This window comes from Hippocampus guttulatus, chromosome 11 (genome assembly GCF_054856545.1).
Source record: "Hippocampus guttulatus isolate MCC_2025c chromosome 11, RoL_Hgut_1.0, whole genome shotgun sequence".
Lineage (NCBI taxonomy): Eukaryota > Metazoa > Chordata > Actinopteri > Syngnathiformes > Syngnathidae > Hippocampus > Hippocampus guttulatus.
The window spans coordinates 17,890,593-17,911,672 of NC_141271.1; the positions used below are offsets into that span (position 1 = coordinate 17,890,593).

At 43.3% G+C, this 21,080-nt stretch overlaps 1 protein-coding gene across 1 annotated transcript; it reads right to left on the reverse strand.

The window, feature by feature from the left end:
* Nucleotides 1-297: 297 nt before the first annotated feature.
* Nucleotides 298-20,495, reverse strand: scn1laa (sodium channel, voltage-gated, type I-like, alpha). The gene is made up of 25 exons (XM_086123097.1): nt 20,196-20,495; nt 19,839-19,957; nt 19,589-19,678; nt 19,368-19,496; nt 18,655-18,746; nt 18,001-18,258; nt 17,283-17,346; nt 16,843-16,984; nt 15,266-15,472; nt 13,881-14,129; nt 10,662-10,779; nt 10,328-10,566; nt 9,837-10,010; nt 9,393-9,749; nt 8,752-9,234; nt 6,282-6,408; nt 6,049-6,203; nt 5,800-5,973; nt 5,540-5,662; nt 4,976-5,251; nt 4,852-4,908; nt 4,598-4,735; nt 4,178-4,282; nt 3,824-4,094; nt 298-3,732 (listed from the first exon to the last, which is right to left on the reverse strand). The coding sequence occupies exons 1-25, from the start codon at nt 20,457-20,459 to the stop codon at nt 2,591-2,593; spliced, it is 5,553 nt and encodes a 1,850-aa protein (XP_085979223.1). The 5' UTR covers nt 20,460-20,495; the 3' UTR covers nt 298-2,590.
* Between the last annotated feature and the right edge of the window lie 585 nt (nt 20,496-21,080).

The window sequence follows — 21,080 nt, forward strand, 5'->3', positions numbered from 1 at the left end:
ATTGGTCACCATCCTTTAGTGTACTGTACTCCGGGATTAGCTGTCACAAGCAGTAAAAAGAATGTCGGGCTGTAATAAACATTTTGACTATTATTAATAATTAATAAAATACTCAACCCACTTAAGACCCTAATTGTTTCCGGCAGAAGCCACGGCGCACACTCACAAACAAGAATAGAGCTCGTTCAACAGAGATTGGCTGAAACATAAGACACAAATCATTTCAGTCTGAAAAAGGAGATGTCAGAAATGCGATGCGTTTCAAAAATAAATGTGTTAGGCATACCTCGGGGTACATGTCGTCTTTATTCTTTTGGCTTTTCACTGAAATGGGTTATAGCAGTGTTTAGCATGCAGTATAATTTATACACTACAAGCATTATGCATATTAATGATGGGAGATATTTGAGTCTGCGTAATCAAATGCTTTTGTCGTCATGATCAAAACAATGTATGTATTGACTTGTTTGAATGACATGCAAAACATATTCACATTCACGTAATGATGCTCTCGTAACACGGAACAGTAGATGTATTTTGCTATATGGAATAATCAACCCGATGACAAAAATGTCACAGTAAAATGTAAACACAAGTCGGCAAGAGTAAGGTCACGGTGAATTTGTGACAACTTGCCCATGTACAATTGTTACCCCAAAAAATTAAAATAAAAAATCCTGCAGAAATATTATATAATAATTTTTATATTCATCCTGATAAATATTGTGAGGTAAAACAAAAATCTATTGAAACGTCAGACACAAACATTGATGACACGCGCTTGAATGGAACGGAAAAGACAAAACAAATAACTAAGCAGCTGTAATTAGCCAGGATGTCTTTGAAAAAGGAGTGACCTTACAACGACCCGAGCATTTGTTACACACAGCTTCTGCTGGCTGTTCGAATCTCGGACTACCTCAATCAAATCAAATATTTAGATTTCTATCAAGTCATAAGGAACCAATATGCAGCATCCACAACTTTGTAGCCATTAAATAATACGGTGGTTGATTATTAGCTCCAACTGAAAACAAGCGCTGCAACATGAAAGGAGGACCTGTCCGAGGCATTCGTGTCTCATAACGGTTTTGAGTACTGGCGAGTGACGACGACGCCCAACTGAGACAATATAACTGATAATCAGTCTGCCGGGAGTCTATATTTAGTAATATCATGATACAGGTTCCACGTAATCAGCATTATGGAAAATTGTAGACCGGAAAACACGCAAGTGACCTGAGATAAGCGCAATGATGATGCAACAAAACTGAATGTGCAAAGTACAGTATGGCCGCGCAAGTGCGACTGACGTGACACTTGACAGGTTGACGCGATGGGCTTGTTTTTTACACTCACCCAAGGCAGCGATTCCCAACCAATGAAATCATCAGCTGTACTGCGGAAATTACCTAATTGCACTTAGTTGGGCTGATTTTTATTCAATTATTTCCTGAGCAATGAAATGCTCTTACACGGAAAGGCAGAAGGCAGTTTTTTTGGGGGGGGGGGGGCAGTTTGATGGGAGATTTTTCAAGTGTAAAACGTGTTAATTGTTGGGAATGGCTGCCTTGAGTTGGTGTTTCTGTTAACTCATTCAGTACCGGCCAATTCTGGACAGAGTCTGAAAAGACGTTTAAAAACGTCTTTGGTAGTGAATGAGTGAACATGGCGGATTGAGCAGAACATCCAAAGTTGACAACCTGTCAAGTCATTCAACTTGGAATTAAAAATTGCAAGTGCTAAATTAAACAGTTTAGTATGCAGTTCCTTTTAAGGTGCTATCACAAATGTTTTTTTTAAAGTCACCTGTACACTTCATACAGTTTTTGCAACCATGGCTGTTCACTGTCTATGAAACGGCATGGAAAATTGTTGACTTGGAAGTCAACCAAAGTGGCAAAATGGAGCGTCAGCTTTGGATGTTGCGCTGTATTTCATAAAACAGCCATGTCATGATTATTTACTTGGCGTCACGAAGCAAGCGGCTGATGAAAATATGCTCCCCATCCAATGCTCTTGCATGCATTTATTCGGGGCATCCATTCATGTCAATGCACACTGGCTGCAGCAGTTCTGACATTTTCCGTTTTGGATTTTTCAAGTATTCGAGACAGAGCTAGCGTGAAAGCAATTATATTCCGCCTGAACGAACCACACATTTGAAAAGTTAAAAAAAAAAGTTTATGAAAAAAGGCAATCGATGGATTCAAAAAAGAAACGACGTCACGGTAACGCTTTTAAAATAAGTCGGCAAAACAATACACCAGTCAGTGATATAGTAATAGTCCAAGACACTGTATAGAGCAGAGCTCGCTGCAATGGAAAGTAGAGCATGAACGACTGTGAAAATGTCTTTTCAAACGCTTGAGAAATGCTGCCCATCCTCTTCCAACAGTCTTGTTCCTAGAAAATGGTTTCACTGCTGCCCGAATGAGCCACTTTTCCCTTTTAGGCACCAACCTTGAGGCTCATGAGCTGAAAAAGTCAGTTTGGCATTGATATCCAGACGATGAGAAAAGGAGTCCGATGCCGCTTGTAAACATTTGGTCACGACTTAGAACGTCTTTGAAGCATCTCCCAACATTCCTTACGAATCATGCTGCGTGCCGTCTTTGTCATCCAGTTCGGCTTTGTCATTTTCCGATGTGTGATAGGTTGAAGGCTCCTTAATGTCTGAGCCAGAGACATCATTGTGTTTGTCCACGACTGGATCTTCTTTGTCAACTGGCTTTTCGTCCTTGGGAAAGTTGTCTTTGGCTTCCGCGAAGGTTTTGTCGGCAGTGCGTCTCCGCAAATACTCTCTGAAAGCTCTCTGGATGATCACGGCCGACGAGTCCTCCTGTCTGCGGCGAAGGGTGGTCGTGATGGGCTCATATGACATTTTGGAAGGATTGGAGGCCATGAATCTCTCCTCCATTTGTGCCCTGAGTATGTCCATCTCCCCGCCCTCGCCCAGAACCCGTTTAGTGAACGCGAAGAGGATGTCCAGGCAGTGGATGCGTTCGCCACTCACCATGGGAAGATCCATCGAGATGAGTTCGATCTTGTTTGGTTTGGCAATGCGCAGCGGCGGATCCAAGGCATCGGCGAACTCGGACAATTTGTTGTACTCCATAAACTGGGTTGCGCTCGGATCAAACTTTTCCCAAACCTCGTAAAACACTTCAAAATCATCTTCGCTCAGCGGGTCGGCGCTTTCCTCGGTGGCTACGCCAAAGTTTTCCAGGATGACGGCAATGTACATGTTGATCACGATAAGGAAGCAGATGATGATGTAGCTGACAAAGAAGGCGATGCCAACGGAAGGAGATCCACAGTCTCCTTTGACAGCGCTGCCGGGATGCTCGGTGGTGCTGTCGCAGTCGTCTTCGTATTTGTTGAGAATGGGAGCCAGTAGGCCGTCCCACCCGGCCGAGGTGGTGATCTGAAACAGGCAGATCATGCTGTTGCCAAACGTCTCGAAATTGAAAAGGTCATCGATGCCGGATTCTTTCTTCACGTAAGCAAAGTTTGACATGCCAAAGATGGCGTAGATAAACATCACCAAAAAGAGCAAGAGACCAATGTTGAACAAGGCAGGAAGTGACATCATCAAGGCAAACAAAAGGGTGCGGATTCCTTTGGCACTTTTAATAAGGCGGAGGACTCGTCCGATTCGAGCCAGTCGGATGACTCTGAACAACGTGGGCGACACAAAATATTTCTCAATCAGCTCAGAGAGAGACATACCTAAAGAGGAAAGGAAACATTTGTTAGTCGAGCGGAAAATCTCATTGACCCGACTAGGATTCACCGGAATTCGGCAGAGAATGGATCGTACCAATAATTGAGAGAACGACGACGATGAAATCAAACACATTCCAACCGTTGGTGAAAAAGTACTGGCGCAGTGCGATCATCTTCAACAAACACTCGCCCGTGAAGACGCAAATGAACACGCCGTTGATCCAGCTGAGAATTTCTTTCTTTTTATCTGACTGGTCATCAGTTTCCACCATCATGGCAACCATGTTCAGCCATATCAGAACCATGATCACAACATCGAATGCTTGTTTCGTGGTGATGTCAAATATGTAGGCTTGAATCTTGTTCTGGAATGGAGGGTAGAAAAATAAATAAGCAATGAGAATGAATGCAAAGATTTGGAATGCAGATTAGATTGAAAGCTACGAACCGATGGTCTGGGAATAGGTTTTTGTGGTTTCTTTGAGCCCAGCTTTTTCATGGCATTGTAGTATTTCTTCTGTTCTTCAGTCATGAAGATGTCTTGGCCTCCAAAGTATAGAGGGCATGTCATGGATGTTAAATCACTGCGTAGCGAATACTTTCTGAACGTAAAATGATCTGATTTCCGTGCAAATACACCGGAACCTCGAATGTTGCTCACCACATCAGACATACGATTCGAAGAATAACAAAAAAAACCCCGAAGAATTGGAATGTTTTCATCTTCCAGGACCTGTATACAGATCCTTGCAGTGTGGGGCCATTAGACAAATATCGTCACACCAGATATTGACTTGTGTTTATCTTTAGAGGTCCTACTCTGTGTCAAAATCAAATACAGCACTTTAGTAAGACACAAAATACTTATCTTTCGCTTTTGCTGATTGAAATTGTCAATTATGACACCAATGAAGAGATTGAGTGTGAAGAAGGCACCGAAGATGATGAAAACCACGAAATACAAATACATCTTCAAGTTGATCTCATATGCCGGCTGTTCTCCAGGCTAGAAAATTATGAAACACAACACCCGTGAGCCATTGTTTTTGGGTCCTGACCCGGACTAAAAAAAATTAACAAACGGAATCCAATATTAACATTGTTAAAGCTAAACAAAAGCACCTTGCTTCCGGAGTCGACTGCAGCATACATGATGTCCATCCATCCCTTAAACGTAGCCTATGGACATATTCCAAATCAGCCATGTTTACAAGCCTCTTAATCAGATGATGTAATCATAACTCACCACTTGTAGCAGTGCGAGGTAACCCAGTCCAACATTGTCAAAGTTGATTTTAATATTCTTCCAGCGAGCAACATCTTTCCCCAAGGCCAAACACTGCGTCATGTTCTTCACTTTAGTGGGCAGGAAAGGTTCGTCTGTGGTTCTGTTGACACAGCGGTAGTACTTTCCCGCAAATAAGTTAACGCCCATGATACTGAAAATGAGCCAGAAGATGAGGCACACCAACAGGACATTGAAGATGGAAGGAATTGCCCCAAGAAGTGCGTTGACAACCACCTGCGGAATATCAAACGCATACATAAGGCATCTGTCAAATGGCAGAATTGACATCCATTTCCGAGTGAATATTTGAACAGACGGATTGCAAATTTTCAGGAATTTGACACTGTCATTGGACCTCAAATGAGGTTGAAGTGAACTTTGAGTGGGAAAAGTACAAAGGTCCAGTGGAAAATAGATGTCGTAAGATAAGTAGCGCCGGGCATCTTTTCGCAAAAGAAAAGTAAAAAAAAAAAAATGCATCGTTGACTTGCATCAATTCTTCTGAGCTTGTCAAAGACTTACCCTCATCCCCTCGAATCTCGAAAGGGCTCTCAAGGGCCTCAGAGCTCGCAGGGTTCTCAGAGACTTGATGGCCCCAAGTTCAGCAAATCCCATCGCGTTGGCCACTAAACTGACTAGCGAAACCTGGAACCAAAACACAAAAACGACAAAAATATGTGAGGATAAGTTTGTTTTTTTCGCATCACTTTGGAAAACAATAATCCATTCCTTTACCACATCCATTTACCAGATTAGGATCAAGATCTGAAAGTCCAACTTACAGCCACAATGAGGAAGTCAAGCCAACACCAGGCATTTGTGAAATACTTGGCGTAGCCATAGGCCACCCACTTGAGTAACATCTCCAAGATGAAAATATAGGTGAACATTTTGTCTGCGTACTCCAACATTGCTTTGATGGTCTTCCTGGTCTCAATGTAGACATCCTCAAACGCCTATTTTTTGAACACAGCAGTAAGGATGATCAAAACTGCTCACGCTCAACTACGGCCGTGGGGTACGAAACTTACTAAGGCGCCGCTGCTGAGCAGGATCATGAAAATGATGAAGCTCTCGAACCAGTTGTGCTCCACGATTCGGAAACAGGTCTTTCTGATAGTCCACCATATTTTCCACCTGCCCACCTCAACGTTTACCTGGCAACACTGGAACCTCTGCACACAGCCTGGAAAGCAACAAATGACAAGCAGGGCTCGAATTGGCCGCAGAGACCAGTCGTCGACGCGTTTGGACCGATACCCACCGTCGGGAAAGCAGGCGTCCGGTTCCATGGATTCCTCTAATTCATAGTCGAGAGAGTCTCCATCTTTTTCCCCCAAGTCCACTGTGCTGGCCTCGGACGTGCTGAGCTGGCCATCGTCATTGACGGTCTAAGTGGATGAGGCCAAACAAGGTTCTGACGTTAGACTAACGTAGACCAGAAGCAAAATAAATGCCAGATGTTGATGTAAGGAAGACACGTGGGTCTAAAAACCTCACCCTTGCCCTTTAAAAAATTGAAAAGCTTCAAAACACAACCCACCGCCCCCCCCCACCCCTCCACCCGAATCTTAATCATTTTATCGAGCCATTTTGATTAAAAAATGGTTTGCGGAAACGTTTTGGAGAAAGCCGCTTTTTATATTTTACTCAACTTTCACTTTTGTGTCCCAATAGTTCTGTCCATACAATGACAGTGCAGTTTCCTACATGACGTTAATCTGCAACCACCGTAACTGAACTTGTTGTCGATGTCTCTTACAGTAAGCATCACGACCTCTGTGAAGGCACAAAATCAAATTGCGGTCAGCATGTTGGCGCATGTCTCCATGCAGGCGGTGTTGCTCTCACCCAGCCTTTGCAAAGGGTGTGTCTGTCCGCTAAGAGTTACAGGATGAGAACAGCCTTGAAAGGTTTCTTGGTGAACACTGCACGAGCCCTCCACTGTCCTGGGACTGGCTAATGCAGTGCGGGGAGTGATGTAAGCACGTAACTGCTTCAGGAACTCAAGTTAATGTGTTTGTGCCACCAAATTAAGCTTTAAATGTACACTTGAAATACGTCGATTGTGATATTTTTGTGGACAAATAAAGGGCAAGAGATTCACGTTACACTCCTTTATATGGAATGTAAAGCTCCCCATTGCAAGTATTACAACTGCAGACGTTTCCGCGTCGGTAAAGTGAAGAGAAAATGTGAACAAAAAGCAACCATATCGGTGAAGAGGCAAACAGCGGAGGTGAATTAAGTTAAAAAGAAAAAGGCCAGTCAGCTAAAAGGTTTTTTGTGTGTGTGTGTGTGTGTGTGTGTGTGTGTGTGTGATTAGATCTCCATTATGAGTGAAATGTACAGTAAAGTGCTTTTACAAGCCTTCTTCCTCAATATTACACATTGTTCCGGCAAATATTTTACAGTAACATGTTCAACAAGGGTATAGTGTTTCCTCCGCAATATCAGAACAAAACAAACTGGACCTGTACACCTAAATGGCACCTAATGTGATGTGGCACTCAGGGATGTACGGGCACTCATTATGAATTCAAACATTTTTTTTTAGAAACATTATACATGTCTGAAGATAATTGCTGAAAATATGAGCAAAGACTGACAATTGTGTAGTCTTCAGTTTTTCACTTTCATTTCATATTTCCTGATTTCTGAGGTGCGTAGCTAAAACGGGGGGGGGGGGGGGGGCGTACTTGGGCACCCGCATGAGTCGCCCCTTCCGCACTGTATAAAATCGGAAACGCCTTTGGTCTCATCAGCAGGAAACCAGTGCAATTGCGATGTGCAGTTTGCTAGCTAGCGACTACATGACGAAAATGCATCGTAATATTACACATCGGTGTGGCTGCTTAGAGTGCCTCGTTGTCTTGTCATTCACTGCATTTTTTTTCATCATTCAAATTTGGCAGGGTTGTTAATTATACTCTTTTTGTGGTAATTCAAAAGACCAATTTTATTTTCACTTTTACAGTGACTATAAGAACTATGGTGATATGGCGCTATCGCTATCTTTTTAAGCAGACCACCATATAGTTTTGCCCTTACCTCATAGAGCTGTGCTGTAAAAGCTAGCGCTCCTGTGAGGGAGAACAAATGACCCAATGACAAGACATTATTTCTCTGAGGTGCGCTGGCGCCGTTCTTCTCGCATAGCGTAGTCCCACGGCGGAGCTCGACTGAATAATGATAATTAATCGTATATCGTCATAAATTGTAGACTCGACACCGCCAGTGAGGTGGATGGAAAAAAAATGTGCATCCAAGCCAAATGAGCAACATCCTCTGGTGGTGCTGTAAGAACCAGACCAAAACTGTTATGTGGACTTCTGACTCTTGGTTTCAATGCACAATTAGTCTCCAGTTCACACTGCCACTGTTCAGGTCTGTTGTAATTTGCAAAGGGAAACTTGTTTGCATTTAGATCGAGGCGTTGAGCAGCCAGAGGAGGGACAAGAGCGCACTGCGCACAACAGCTGTATCAATAATAACAGTGCTGTTCGTTACCCTGGCAGTAATGTGTGTATAGTGAATTCGTCTGAAAAGATGCATTTTTGGGTCATTTTGGGAAATTTCCCTGAAAAGTTTTGTGCGTCAACTCGGTGCAATCGGCCTGTACTCTACCCTCTTGCCTATTTTTGTCCCTTTTTGAAATCTAGATGCCAAAATGTGCAGCTGATAAATTTGTCTTTAAAAAAATTGCAGAGAGAAATTTTGAAGAGCAGTCTTACCACACGGCATCCCGCTGCATCGGATGAGACACTGCTGAAGTCCTCTGTGTTGAGGTTTTCAAAGTCGGACTCCCCCACCGCGATGGGAACATTGAGAGTCAGACTGGGGTTGTTGATGAAAGACATGATGGAATCGTCAGTCTTGCTGCAGACGATGTACTTGTCCCCACTTTTGTCCACCCCTGTCACATCCCCATTTCCGTTCCTTGGTAGCTCTTTAATGGTATGGTTGGGGATGCCGTTGGGTCCCGAAGCTTTATGGAAATCCTCCAGGGATGATTTGTCCTCTCCCTGGTTTTGCTCGTTACTCCTGAGGCAGACGCTGTTACAGGTGCTCTGAAGCAGGGATTTGACAAAGGCGATGCCTTTGTGGATCCGTGCAATGGCGATCTGCAAATTGTTTGTGTCGCTGTCGTCCTCTGTGGCAGCCAGGTTGTCTGCGCTGAATGAACTCAGCAGCAAGGCCAGGAACAGGTTGAGCACCTAGTAGATCACAATAAGACCAATGAAAAGAAAGTCTGAATACTGTTCAGACCGCAATAACTTTCATCTACAAAAATCAATCATTTGCGTCAATTAGCTTGACTTTTAGATTTGGATGACTTGGACTCATGAATTGACCACAAGAGATGAAAATGTACCACAAGGTTTCCAATCACCATGACCATCATATAGACAATGATGCACATGGTCGGTCCAGCCACCTCCATGCAGTCCCACATGGTCTCTATCCACTCTCCACAAAGCACTCGGAACACAATGAGGAACGAATGGAAAAAGTCACTCATGTGCCAGCGGGGCAGGGTGCAGTCGCTGGAGATTTTACACACACAATCCTTGTAGCTTTTCCCAAACAGTTGCATGCCCACTACGGCAAAGATGAAGACGATAATGGCCAGCACCAGCGTCAGGTTTCCCAAAGCCCCCACAGAGTTACCGATTATTTTGATCAGGGTGTTCAGAGTCGGCCACGACTTGGCCAACTTGAACACCCGTAGCTGTCGAAAGAAAAAGACAAAAAAAAAAAAAGATTAGAAAGGACTCTTCAACTTCTTGCACGGATTGTTTGGCGGGGTGAAACTTACCAATCGGAACGATCTCAGGACGGACATTCCAACAACATTGGACAAACCAAGCTCCATTAAGCTTAAACTGACAATGATTCCATCAAAAATGTTCCACCCTTCCTGAAAGTAGTAGTATGGATCCATAGCGATGAGTTTGAAGACCATTTCAGCTGTGAAGATGCTAGTGAATACCTTGAAGAAACAGAAAGAACCTCTTTTCATGACCACGGTTTTTAAATGAACAAGCTACTCATCACTGAACACTCAAGTCTTTGATGTTTATGCACTCACAGCGGACACCAAGTCGCTCTAAAGTGGCAGCCCTAGCGGACTACGACAAGAGAACGATTGCGCCGGATAATTGTTGATGCAAACGAAGGAGCTCGAGTTCTTCTAAAATACGGGAAGGGCGACTGAGCGGGCATGCCGAAGTGCGTCATATTGAACCATTTAGCCACGGCCCAAAAGTCAGGTCAACTGAAATGGTCTTTACGGTGTCTTCCACTCACCATATTGCCCACACTTAGCGTCCTGGAGAAATCCTTAGTCATTGGGTAATGCTCCATGGCCATGAATAACGTGTTGAGTACAATGCAGATGGTGATGGTTAAATCCGTAAATGGATCCATCACAATGAGTTTGACCACCTTCTTGATCTTCAGCCAGATTGGACAACACTCCCAGATGAGGAAAGTGTTTGCGAAACTGTACCAGCAGGGAGGACACTTCTGTCTTGATTCTTCAAGCTCTGTTGCATTAAAAAAAAAAAAAAAAAAAAAAGGATTGGATTGGATTGCTTTTATCAACATCTGAGAAATGAAAATCGTGGTTTCCACAACCTACCTTCCATTGTGCTGGTTATGACACTGGCTACGCTAACAGTTCTGTCCCTGGCTCGTGGGTCCTCGGGAAAGTCGGTCCATTCCTGGTTTGTTCCCCCATCAGTGTCGGTAGTGTCAGCCTTGAGGGAGAAAATCACATTTGTAAGAGCGGCGCGACTCAAGAGGTATCATGACAAAAGACCAGACGGTGTAATATCGCATCTATCAAGTCCAAAGGCTGTTATAACTTTTTCCATCACCGTATGATCCATACAGTTCAGTTCAGTTTGCCCTGATCAAGGGTACCTGGGACGTCAAACGAACGGATACTGAAACGTTTGATCTTATAGAACCCTTTGAAATGGAATTGCAATCAAATGAACGGAACCGAACTGAACCGGACCGTTTTGGCAAGGCGTCCAATCTGATGCACTTAAGGTACCTTTTGATTGTTTTAAAATAACACATTTCCTCTGGCATTTCAGAATGGTCCAAGAATTTTTGCTTTCTCAAGAAAAATCTTCACCGCCTAGGCCAAGACGCTCATCTTTTCAGCTTCACTTACCCCCTGCCACTGACAATCTTTTTTTTTTTTTTTAATGTAATTTTGAATTGGTTTAGATGTGCATGCTTTACAACACAGTCAGGACAAAAAGCAGAGAATTACTACGGATGATATGGCAGAGGTGAAACGAGACGGGACGACCCTTTCTTACTTTGTCTCTATTGGAGGTCCTATCTAGTGTCAGTTTAGGACGAAAGCGCCCCATAGGTGATAACGGGATTGAATCGACACCCATTATGGACACTACTCCGTTGCAGTCTACAGTGCTCTGTTTCATCCTGCAGGGTGAAAGCAGCGGATGTGGAAAGAAGCTGGACTGGCTGATACTGCTGCCTTGGCGGTCACACCCGCGGGTAAAAAACAAAGAGGTTCTTCGACTCCGGTTGTCCTCAAAAATGCTGTTCTCATCATCTGCAAACTCATTTTCTGAGCCGGCATCTCGTGATTGGCTTTGGAAACTGAAAACGCTGGTCCTGCTGTTCCGTCTGGATGAGAATGGGGGTCCGTGAATACTCAGAAAGGACTAAGAGAGAAAGATATTCTTCAGTAGCAAGGACGAAAATACACGGGGAGTGTGAAGAAGAAACAACTTTATGACATTCGAGGGGCAGATGAAGAATGGCGTGATGGAAGATGACCAATGCGCAATCAGCGTTGAAAACAAAGCAAATTAAAAGCCGTAGTTCCAATGACTGCAAACCACGATGACGATCTTTGAGGAAGGAAGGAAGGAAGGAACTGGTAATGATGATGGCCATACTGGTGAAAAGCATTTCAAGGAAAGCAGAAAAAAAAAGCGTCCTGGTGACATCATCAGCAATGACAAGAGTTGAGAAGAATAAGATTCTGTTTGTGATGGTGATGATGCGCCACAAGCTCATAAAGAAGCTTACTTTTCAGGCTTGATTCGAATGAAAAGAAAATATTACAGAATGAAGAAGGCACAATGTCAGCCTGGACATGCAATGCATAACAAATCAGTAAAATATGCACAGCAGTGCTTTCAAAGAATGGAATCGCTGCATAAAAGTAACATTAAGTACACCTACACAATCCAGTCGCGCCATAATAAAGTTATTAGTAGATGATGACATTCGGTGTCATTCACAGGTTACTAATGCAGAATTTTTTTTAGAAAACCTGTGTAGGGGATCTCAATAGATTGTGCAGGTGGACCTAATATCATCGCTGCTGAATGCAATGCAGCTCATGAAAAGTGAAACTCTTTGGGAAAGAGGATAGTTGCAATTTTATTTACTCCTCATAAGTCACATGTCTTCATTAATTTGCTGCGTACAGTGGAACCACTGAGGTCGACCTGCTGTTTTTTTGTAATCTCACAATTTTTCCCAGATGATATGATGGAAATCATCCAATCCAAAGTCCGCCTGATGACGTTGAAACCCTTGAGTAACTGTAATAGCAATATGAAATGCCGCGTGCTGAACCGGGGTGCAGTTTGAGCTGTCAAACTCATCATTTCATTCCACTTTAGGGACATATTTTCCCACCCACAAAATGTTGGTATACTTTGAAATTGTATTCGACTTCCTAGGGTTCCACTGTATATGAGATGGACGAATGGACAGTATGTAACAATGTGTGTGAGGCGTAAGCATGGTAAGCAACTCAAGTAAAACTACTCCTTAATATCAGCCTTCTAAAATCTAAACATTTCGGGCCTGATTTACAAAGGTGTACCAAAAAGTGGGCGCTACATTGCATGTTCAGGTGAACAGATTTCACCTGCTGCTGGTGGCCGTTGTTGGCAATCGTGGTGGAGTCCGTAATATTCAAAAATGGGTTCTGCGCTCGAAGCAGCTGTTCTATTTTTCAACCTTTTGGAGAGCGTAACAAGCGCAAAATTCAGTTTGAAATCGAGGAATTGGAAATGTCAGTAGAAGAGGCAGAACAATTTCAACACAGGTGCGAAGGCTTTTTATATCCCCTGTATCTGTCATGGTAGTTTTTGTTTCTGGCATTTCAAAACTATTTGCAATGAATGGAAAAGTTGACGTTTGATTTGTGGCCGCTCAAATTCGACAAGTCTGTATTCACTTGCCAGAAGAATCTATTTGTTTCTATTCCTCATGTGTGGTCATTTTGCACGTTAACTGTCATGATTTGGTTTGGGACCAACAGGTGGCACTGTAGGGCTCCACCTGCAGCTGCACACCTGTTGGTCATTATGTAATTAGTGCTTTAAAAAAGGACTCCCGGCACGACCATTCAGCGTCGGGTCATTGTTTGCTCTTGGCTACTGTCATGTTTGTTTATTGCCGTTTGTCTGCTGCTGTCGGGTTTGTTTCGGTCATGTTTTGGTCACGGTTCTGTTTGAGCTTCAGTTGTGATTTTTGTTTGATACTTTGGGTTCGTTTTGGTTGTTAGCACTTTGTTTAGGATTTAGTTTTCTGTGTTTCATCAATGCACTTCTTCAAATACACCCTGCTCCTCCCTCCTGCCTGCTTTTTGGGGTCCTTCACCACCACGCAACGTGAACGCAATCCTGGGTGCGGCCGCTTTGTAAATCGGCTCCCACATGTGCGTGCGACATCAAGTTTGCTCCCATTTTTGCGTGCGCAAACCTTGAGTAGATCAGGCCCTGAGAGCGACACGACATTGCAAGACAAAACGGAAGACGCCACGGACACATCCAAGTGCCAAATGGTACTGAACCTGGTGGGCCGATGAGCACTTCATGTCATAGTTGAGCACATTGGGCTCCACCGAGAAGCGACATCGGGCCTTCTTAATACTCTCCTGAGACTCAGACTGTGGGACCTTGCCCTCATCCTTTCTTTTCCTTCGCCTGTTGCATCGCTCTTTGGCACTTTTGGAGCTCAGCTTGGAGGTTTCTGAGGAGCTCTCCGTGCCACCGGCGTGGTCGCTGACCTCACCGTGCTCTGCAGACGCCACTGCAGTGGCCTGGGGGAGGGGCGGAGGAAAATGTCAGATTTGGAAACGGCGCATTTGACATCGGTTTGGAAAAGCAATTTAATCTCGAGTAACGCAATCACGCATCCCTCTTATTGGATTGGATGTTATGACATTTCACGTGAATAGACTGATGGCCTTTAACAAGACGGCACCAAAACAACACACTACAAATGGTAATCGTCTCAACAGGCCTACATGCTGTCGAACTATTTTACTTTACTCTTCACTTATGTTTTCAAAAAAATATATACATATCTACCTACCGTGGTGTGCAAAGCACAGTGAATACCGGGGGCAAGATTGTTTTTCCCCTGAAACTTTTTTGTTGACGTCTGTGAAGCTGGATGGCCCCTTATTTAATATGGATGCCACATGGATTTTTTTTATCGAATTGGAGAGTGCTGAAGAAAGATTTTTCCATTCGTCTGCTCGCCATTATGTCCGAGATGGATTCCCCTTACTAGGGTTCTGATGTCCTTTCGTACATGATGGTCGATGGTGTGCGAGAGGTGGTCGTACAGCTGTTTTGGTTGACAGACATCTTGTTTGATTTATTTTTTTGCCCACTGAAATTGTTTTGGTGCTGGAAGATTGGAGCTGGGCCGCCCCACTGCCCCCCGCCCCCCTTTACACGCCACTTTTTTCTAGTTTCCCTTTTAAAATGAGATGAACGGAAAAAAACAACTTTTATTTAACATTTTCAACAATAGCAATGTTTTGTAAACTATAAAGTGGAATGTTGAGTATCTTTAATAGGCACGGTTCGGAGTGACGTCAGCAGCTGCAGTTAGTCTGTGTCAGCATATGCTCCGGCCTCCTTGCCAGTTTATTCATTTCATATTTGTGTGCACGAATATGTGTCTCCTTCAGTCAGCGGCCGAAAGTGCATCTGCGATATTTTTTCCCTCACTTCACTTAAGTGTGTATCTGAAGTGTGCTGCGAAGTCAAATTTTGACTGGCAGCACAAAAGCCCAATTTTTTTTTTTAAAACGGACAAAAGCGACGGTTCCTAACTTGTAAAACTCGTAAATTGGGATTTTTCGTTCGGCGAGACACCGCTGCATTTTTGTAACTGCCTTACTCCCAACCCTGGTGGTAGTAACAAAAATATAGGCTGACCCACCTGAGCGTCTTCTTGCTGTCGCTTGAGTTGCTCCAGCATGGCCTGAAACTCCTCCTCCTTCTCCTGAGCCTCCTTAATGGTGGCCTGGCTCTGCTCCTCGTACGCCATCGCAACCACAGCCAAGATCAGGTTAATTAGGTAGAAGGAGCCAAGGAATATGACCAGCACAAAGAACACCATGTAGGGCTTTCCAGAGGCCCGTAATGTCTATCGGGAACAAAGAGATGACAGTTACATTTGCAGTTCCTATAAATGATGAGGCAGTTGCCAGGCATTTTGTATCGATTAACCTGCTGGAATCACTGAGTGGCAATATACAGCAGATATTTGCGGTCAAAATAAATGTTTAGAAATACGGTTATTGTGTCAGTACGATAAAGGTGCCTTTGAAACATCTCCCTATTGTCCCCCCCAAATGTTGAGGTTTTTCTTTGAACTTCATTGTGTTAAGTAGATGTCAAGCGTATCGGTCAAGCTCACACACTTTTGTTTTTTAAAATAAATTGGCTCAAAGCAGCCAAAAAAGAAAGCAACAATGTATGTGCAAATAGCAAACTATGTGAGCTTGCCGACAGGGTGGATAAAGACAATGACATTTTTCCAAAATTCCAAAATCTGATCTTTTTCAGCAGATATGATCATCTGAAAATCACATGGTCGGCCCCGATTTCCGATCACCCGATCGGATTGGGACAGCTCTACGCGTAATGCATATCTTTTTGTTGTTAGCGTTAAGGGACTAAATTAAATGATTTTTTAATTCCATGATATATTTTTTCAATTAATCGTCCGATGAATCCGTTATCGGGATTTTATTCCAATAAATATTGGAAAAATCTACCTCGGTCGGGCCCTAGTATCTATCTATATCAATTGTTATTTGACCATGACAGAGTAGACTTGCTAAGCGGCATTAACAAAGTTAAGCAGTCGATCATGCATGATGGGCGCCATCGTACAGGACCGCATTTGTCCGCGTCACGCCTCGACTCGTCTTTTATTCATTCTGGTGAAGACACACCTGCGCATCATGCTTTGTTTGAACAAGCTCTTCAAAACGTATTTTCCCAAATATTGTAATGTGAGAAGGCTTTTACAGAGGCCAAGCCTGTGCTGGTTTTGTATTTAGACAAACAGCCAGGACAAATGCCGCTCATCCATTAAGCTATGAATGACCCTTGAACATTGAGTGAAGCAATACGTTCTTCATTTGAGCAATCAAGCTCCTCCGTAAGAGGCTTCGGAATTCCTTGCCCACTGAAATCAAATTATTTTAGATCTGAAATCCTTCACCAAAAAGGTTAAGTGTTGGCTTGGATTAAATCAGAGCTGCCTTGAAAAAAAAGGCTAAACGTATTTTGATACAATGAGTGTATTTTACTGATAAAAATTCAACTCGGTGCTCTTTGTGCAGTCACATCACTTTCTTGGCTCGCAGTCATCTATAAAATTGATTCCGTAAAGCGTTTCGTTACAGCTGCGGCTGTTGTGAAAGCGCTATCTAAATAAAGATGCATTGTGCGTAAAATTACATAAAATCAAACGTTTTGGTGTCATAGTCAGACATTACGGTTTACCTGCTGATAGAGGTTTTCCCAAAAATCCTGAGTCATGAGTCTAAAGAGGGAAAGGAAGGCCCACCCAAACGAGTCAAAACTGGTGTAACCATAGTCCGGGTTCTTTCCCACTTTGATGCACGAAAACCCTTCTGGACACTGTCTGCATCAAAAAGACAAGAAAAAAGTGTCACGCGTTGTATCATGCACCAAAATCCAGCAAATTTGTGATGCTGTACTTTGATAGAAGAGACATTTTATTTCATGCAATTTGAAACAGTTGTTTTCCCAATTACAAGATACTGTGATGTAAAATCCGAACAGCTTGCTTGAAGACATGATTTCTAATAGGCAGCTTACAAGACATGTTCAGTGGTGCCTTGAGATTCCCAGTTTAATATTAATATTATATTTAATCTTATGTCACCTTTAATGTTTGTTTGCCTTTGGGATCAACTTACCCAGCCTCACTGCCGTTTCCACAAAGTAATGGATCCCGTTTGCCTGAGAGATAATAGTAGTTTTCTGGGGGGGGACAAGAATTGCAGTTCAAAAGTAGAGTGGTTGAGGTGCACTTTTGATAAATAAATGACATTGATGTCACGTACGGTCATTGTTTAAGCAATGGGTTTTCATGAAGGGGACAAAATCTGTCTAAAAAAAAGCTAGCTAGCTTTTGGTTTAGCCGACCTCTATCTCAAATGGCAAGCTTTTCTGGAAAATTTTGCCCTGAAATCAATTTTTTTATTCTGGTCAAAAGCAAGTCAATTTCTCCACTTCCAGCAACTATTGTGGCATAATTGTTTTTTTTTAATTCTAATGAATCAATGTGTGCAGATAGCTACAGACGTGATGCTAATTAAAATTTGCTTTACCAGTTTGCTCTCAATCAGAGTCGGCCGGCCCTGTGAGGCGAATTTGAAAGAAGAGAAATGCTTTGAGATGATTAGAATAGACTCTTAGGAATTAATTACTACAATTTTATGGAGCTGATTTTTAGGTCGTAAATGTAGGTCAATACTTCTGATCATGTTTCGGCCTGCAGAGAAGGCCACCACCGGTAGGAGGAATCCCAACATCTTAAAGAAGCTATCCACACCAGATAGTAGAGTTCTTAGGTGTTTTTTTTTTTTAACTCTGGTAGAATGGGTAAAAGTTTAGTGAGCTTCAAATACTCACGCTCATCAAGTGAGTACTCAGTCCAGTTGAAAGCCTGGGTACTGTTGTCAGCTCCGTTCATGTAGGTGCCATTGGAAAATGTGCCATTAATGGCGGAATCATTGTGTACTGGCATGAACACACACTTTTGCTTTAAATGGCCCATGAACAGTTGTAACCCTATGAGGGCAAAGACGCTCAAGCAGAAGACAGTGAGGATCATCACATCAGAAAGCTTCTTGACCGACTGGAACAGTGCACCGACGATGGTCTTCAAGCCTACCAAACGCAGTGACGTTGTTAGGCCAGGTCATGTATTCAAAGGCAGCAATGAATGAAGTCAAAAACATGGTGCGATTGTTGAGGAAATAGTCACAAAGAAAGGAAATCGACAATATTAGCGATATGCTGTTGGCAACGGACGATTGCCCCATTCACCAACAGCACCCGCGCATTTTAGCAAAAGACTGACCGCTCTTTGATTTCTAGCGAGTAGCAACAGGCTGCATTGCTCTGCGTGCGCCAGAGCGGCGGCATCGCTGTTTTAATCAGAAACGTGCAAGCAGCAAAATGAATATTTCAGTGAAAACCATGAGGGTGAACAGTTCACTCACATGTTGGCATGTAATGTTCTTTTGGTCATGCAGATAAGTGTGTATTGCCTTGACGGCTTACCTGGAATCACAGAAATAGCTTTTAAAGCTCTCAGCACTCTGAATGTGCGAAGAGCTGAGAAACTGCCAAGGCTTACAAACTCGGTGACATACCTGCCGGGAAACTGTCATTTAGAAACAGAACAATGAACAGAACAACATGCAATCAATATAAAAGGCGCTGTAAAATATTTTAAAACATTTTTTGTAATTTTCCGCCTTTCTCTGTGTGACGTGCGCACACTCACAGCTGACAATGAGGCGCTCTAAAGCAGCCATGCCAAGTAGAAGCCCGAATCCACACTGACAAGTCAGACAACCCCTTGTTGTAGTTATGCTTTTTTCTGAATCTTTTGCATGCACTCACGATCAACAACGAGGCACACCATGTCTGCTGGAAGTCCCACTCGACTATCCGAAGGAAGATGCATTTTTGGGGTATAGTTATAGCTAGCTGGTTAACTGTATGTCACGATTGCGCCGGATAACCACTGACACTAACGAAAGCTCTACACTTCTTGTATAGCACAGGGTAGGGGAGAATCATGCCAGGGCACAAGTGCATCACATTGTCATTCTGGAGAGTTGAGATGCTACTACTTCTGTGGATGTGACCATTTGGACTTTGGGGTTATGGCAAGTGAGGTTGTTCCCATTGATGATCGTTTCAGAAAAAACATGCTCACGTAGGCATACTATCCCGACCTACATTCATTCAAGTGTGAAAATACTTACGCCATGACAATGACAGAGAAGTCCAGCCAGTTCCATGGATCTCTAAGAAAGGTGAACTTTCCTATGCAGAACCCTCGGGCTAAAATTTTAACGAGGGATTCAAATGTATAGATTGCGGTAAATGTGTATCTGTTGGAAAGAAAGAATGTTGAAGCACGAGAGTATCAACACCTGAGAGCACAAAGTACTGGATTGAATGTGCGACCAAAAAACCGACATACTCGACATTCTTTGCCCAGTCAGGTGGCCGACTCAGTGTCATAAATACACAGTTGGTGATGATCGTGCACATGATCACCAAGCTGAACAACGTGCGCGCAGGTGTCAAGGAAGAGCATGTCGTAGAGTCTAGCCACACTCCGCACAACATTAGCTACACTTGCACAATTGTAAAGAGAACCAAGAGCACAGAGAATCTACCCATGTAGCATCGTAGACGATAGAGGCAAGAAAACATGACAAAAAGGATATGAGTGGACCAAAATCCATATGGATATTCTTCTAAGGGGGTTGAAGGGGCTCAGGATGTACAAAGCTGGAGCCGCGTTGAACCGGAAGATGAAATTTCCTTTGTTTATAACTATGAATGTCTGGGAAACAAAAGAGAGTCGACCAGTCATATCAGCACTTTACAGCAAATTTATGAGCATTCTGCTCGGAAGGTTCACAGAACAGACTCAACAAATCGCTAATCATATTTTGGAGACTGCTGATTCCTGTCTCATTTTTACTGTCTTCTTGTCAACACATCGGTACTGACTACGACTTCCCAAAGGGAATTCCATTGGGTCATATGATCAGTTAAGTCTCTTGCTTGAACAAACCTACTTTCTGATTACTGTAGAAGGGATCCAGGTCTTCCACCGGTGTGGAGACCATTCCTTTCGGGACCTCCCCGTACACCAGGGGAACGGACTTCCCCGCCTCCAAGTCGCGACTTGGCTTGGGTTCATCCTCGTCGCTGCGCTTTCGCTTCTCTCCTTTTGGCTTTTTGGCGTTCTCTTCGGCGATCCGCTGCTCAATGGCCGCGAGGGAATCGCGGCTAAAGCGGCGGAAGCTGTCTGGTCCTGGCGGTACAAGCAGCTGCGCCATCTTTTCATCCTGCACCTTCAGGGTGCACAGCTAGCCTCCCGCATGAAAAAGGCCTGGACAGAGAAGAGTTATTTCTTTCAAGTAAAAGAACTACATTTTGTGAATTATATTTGATGTAATGTGTTTCATAGAATTGTTTGATGACGTCGCCTCCGATTTTTATCTCCTTTCATTCTGTTGAGACACCCGAAACTGAGTTGCTACTTAGCCCAATCTCTTGCACAGTGGTACATAGACATTATTTAAAAAACATTTGGGATATTGAAATTTCAAAATGAACCTAAAATGCAAACAACCTTTAGAGACAAACACAATTCACAACAGGTGTTTGATCCATGAAAATTTCCAAGGACATCTACGTCTATGCCTTTCTTTGACTTCCACTCTCACAATGGGTCTCTTCAGATTAGTTTTAGCTCCTGAACTTTGATATCCTGTCCAAACAAGAGGGCCTTCGTTTGCATCAGTGGTTTTCCTACGCAATTGTGAGTCATTTTCTCGTTATAACTAGCGCCCAGACTGTTAGCTTCACAAGCTAACTGCTAGCTAGCGCCTCTCATCATGGCGGGAATGTGACGACCAGATTGGATACATTGCAGCCACCAGAGACTTTAATAAATA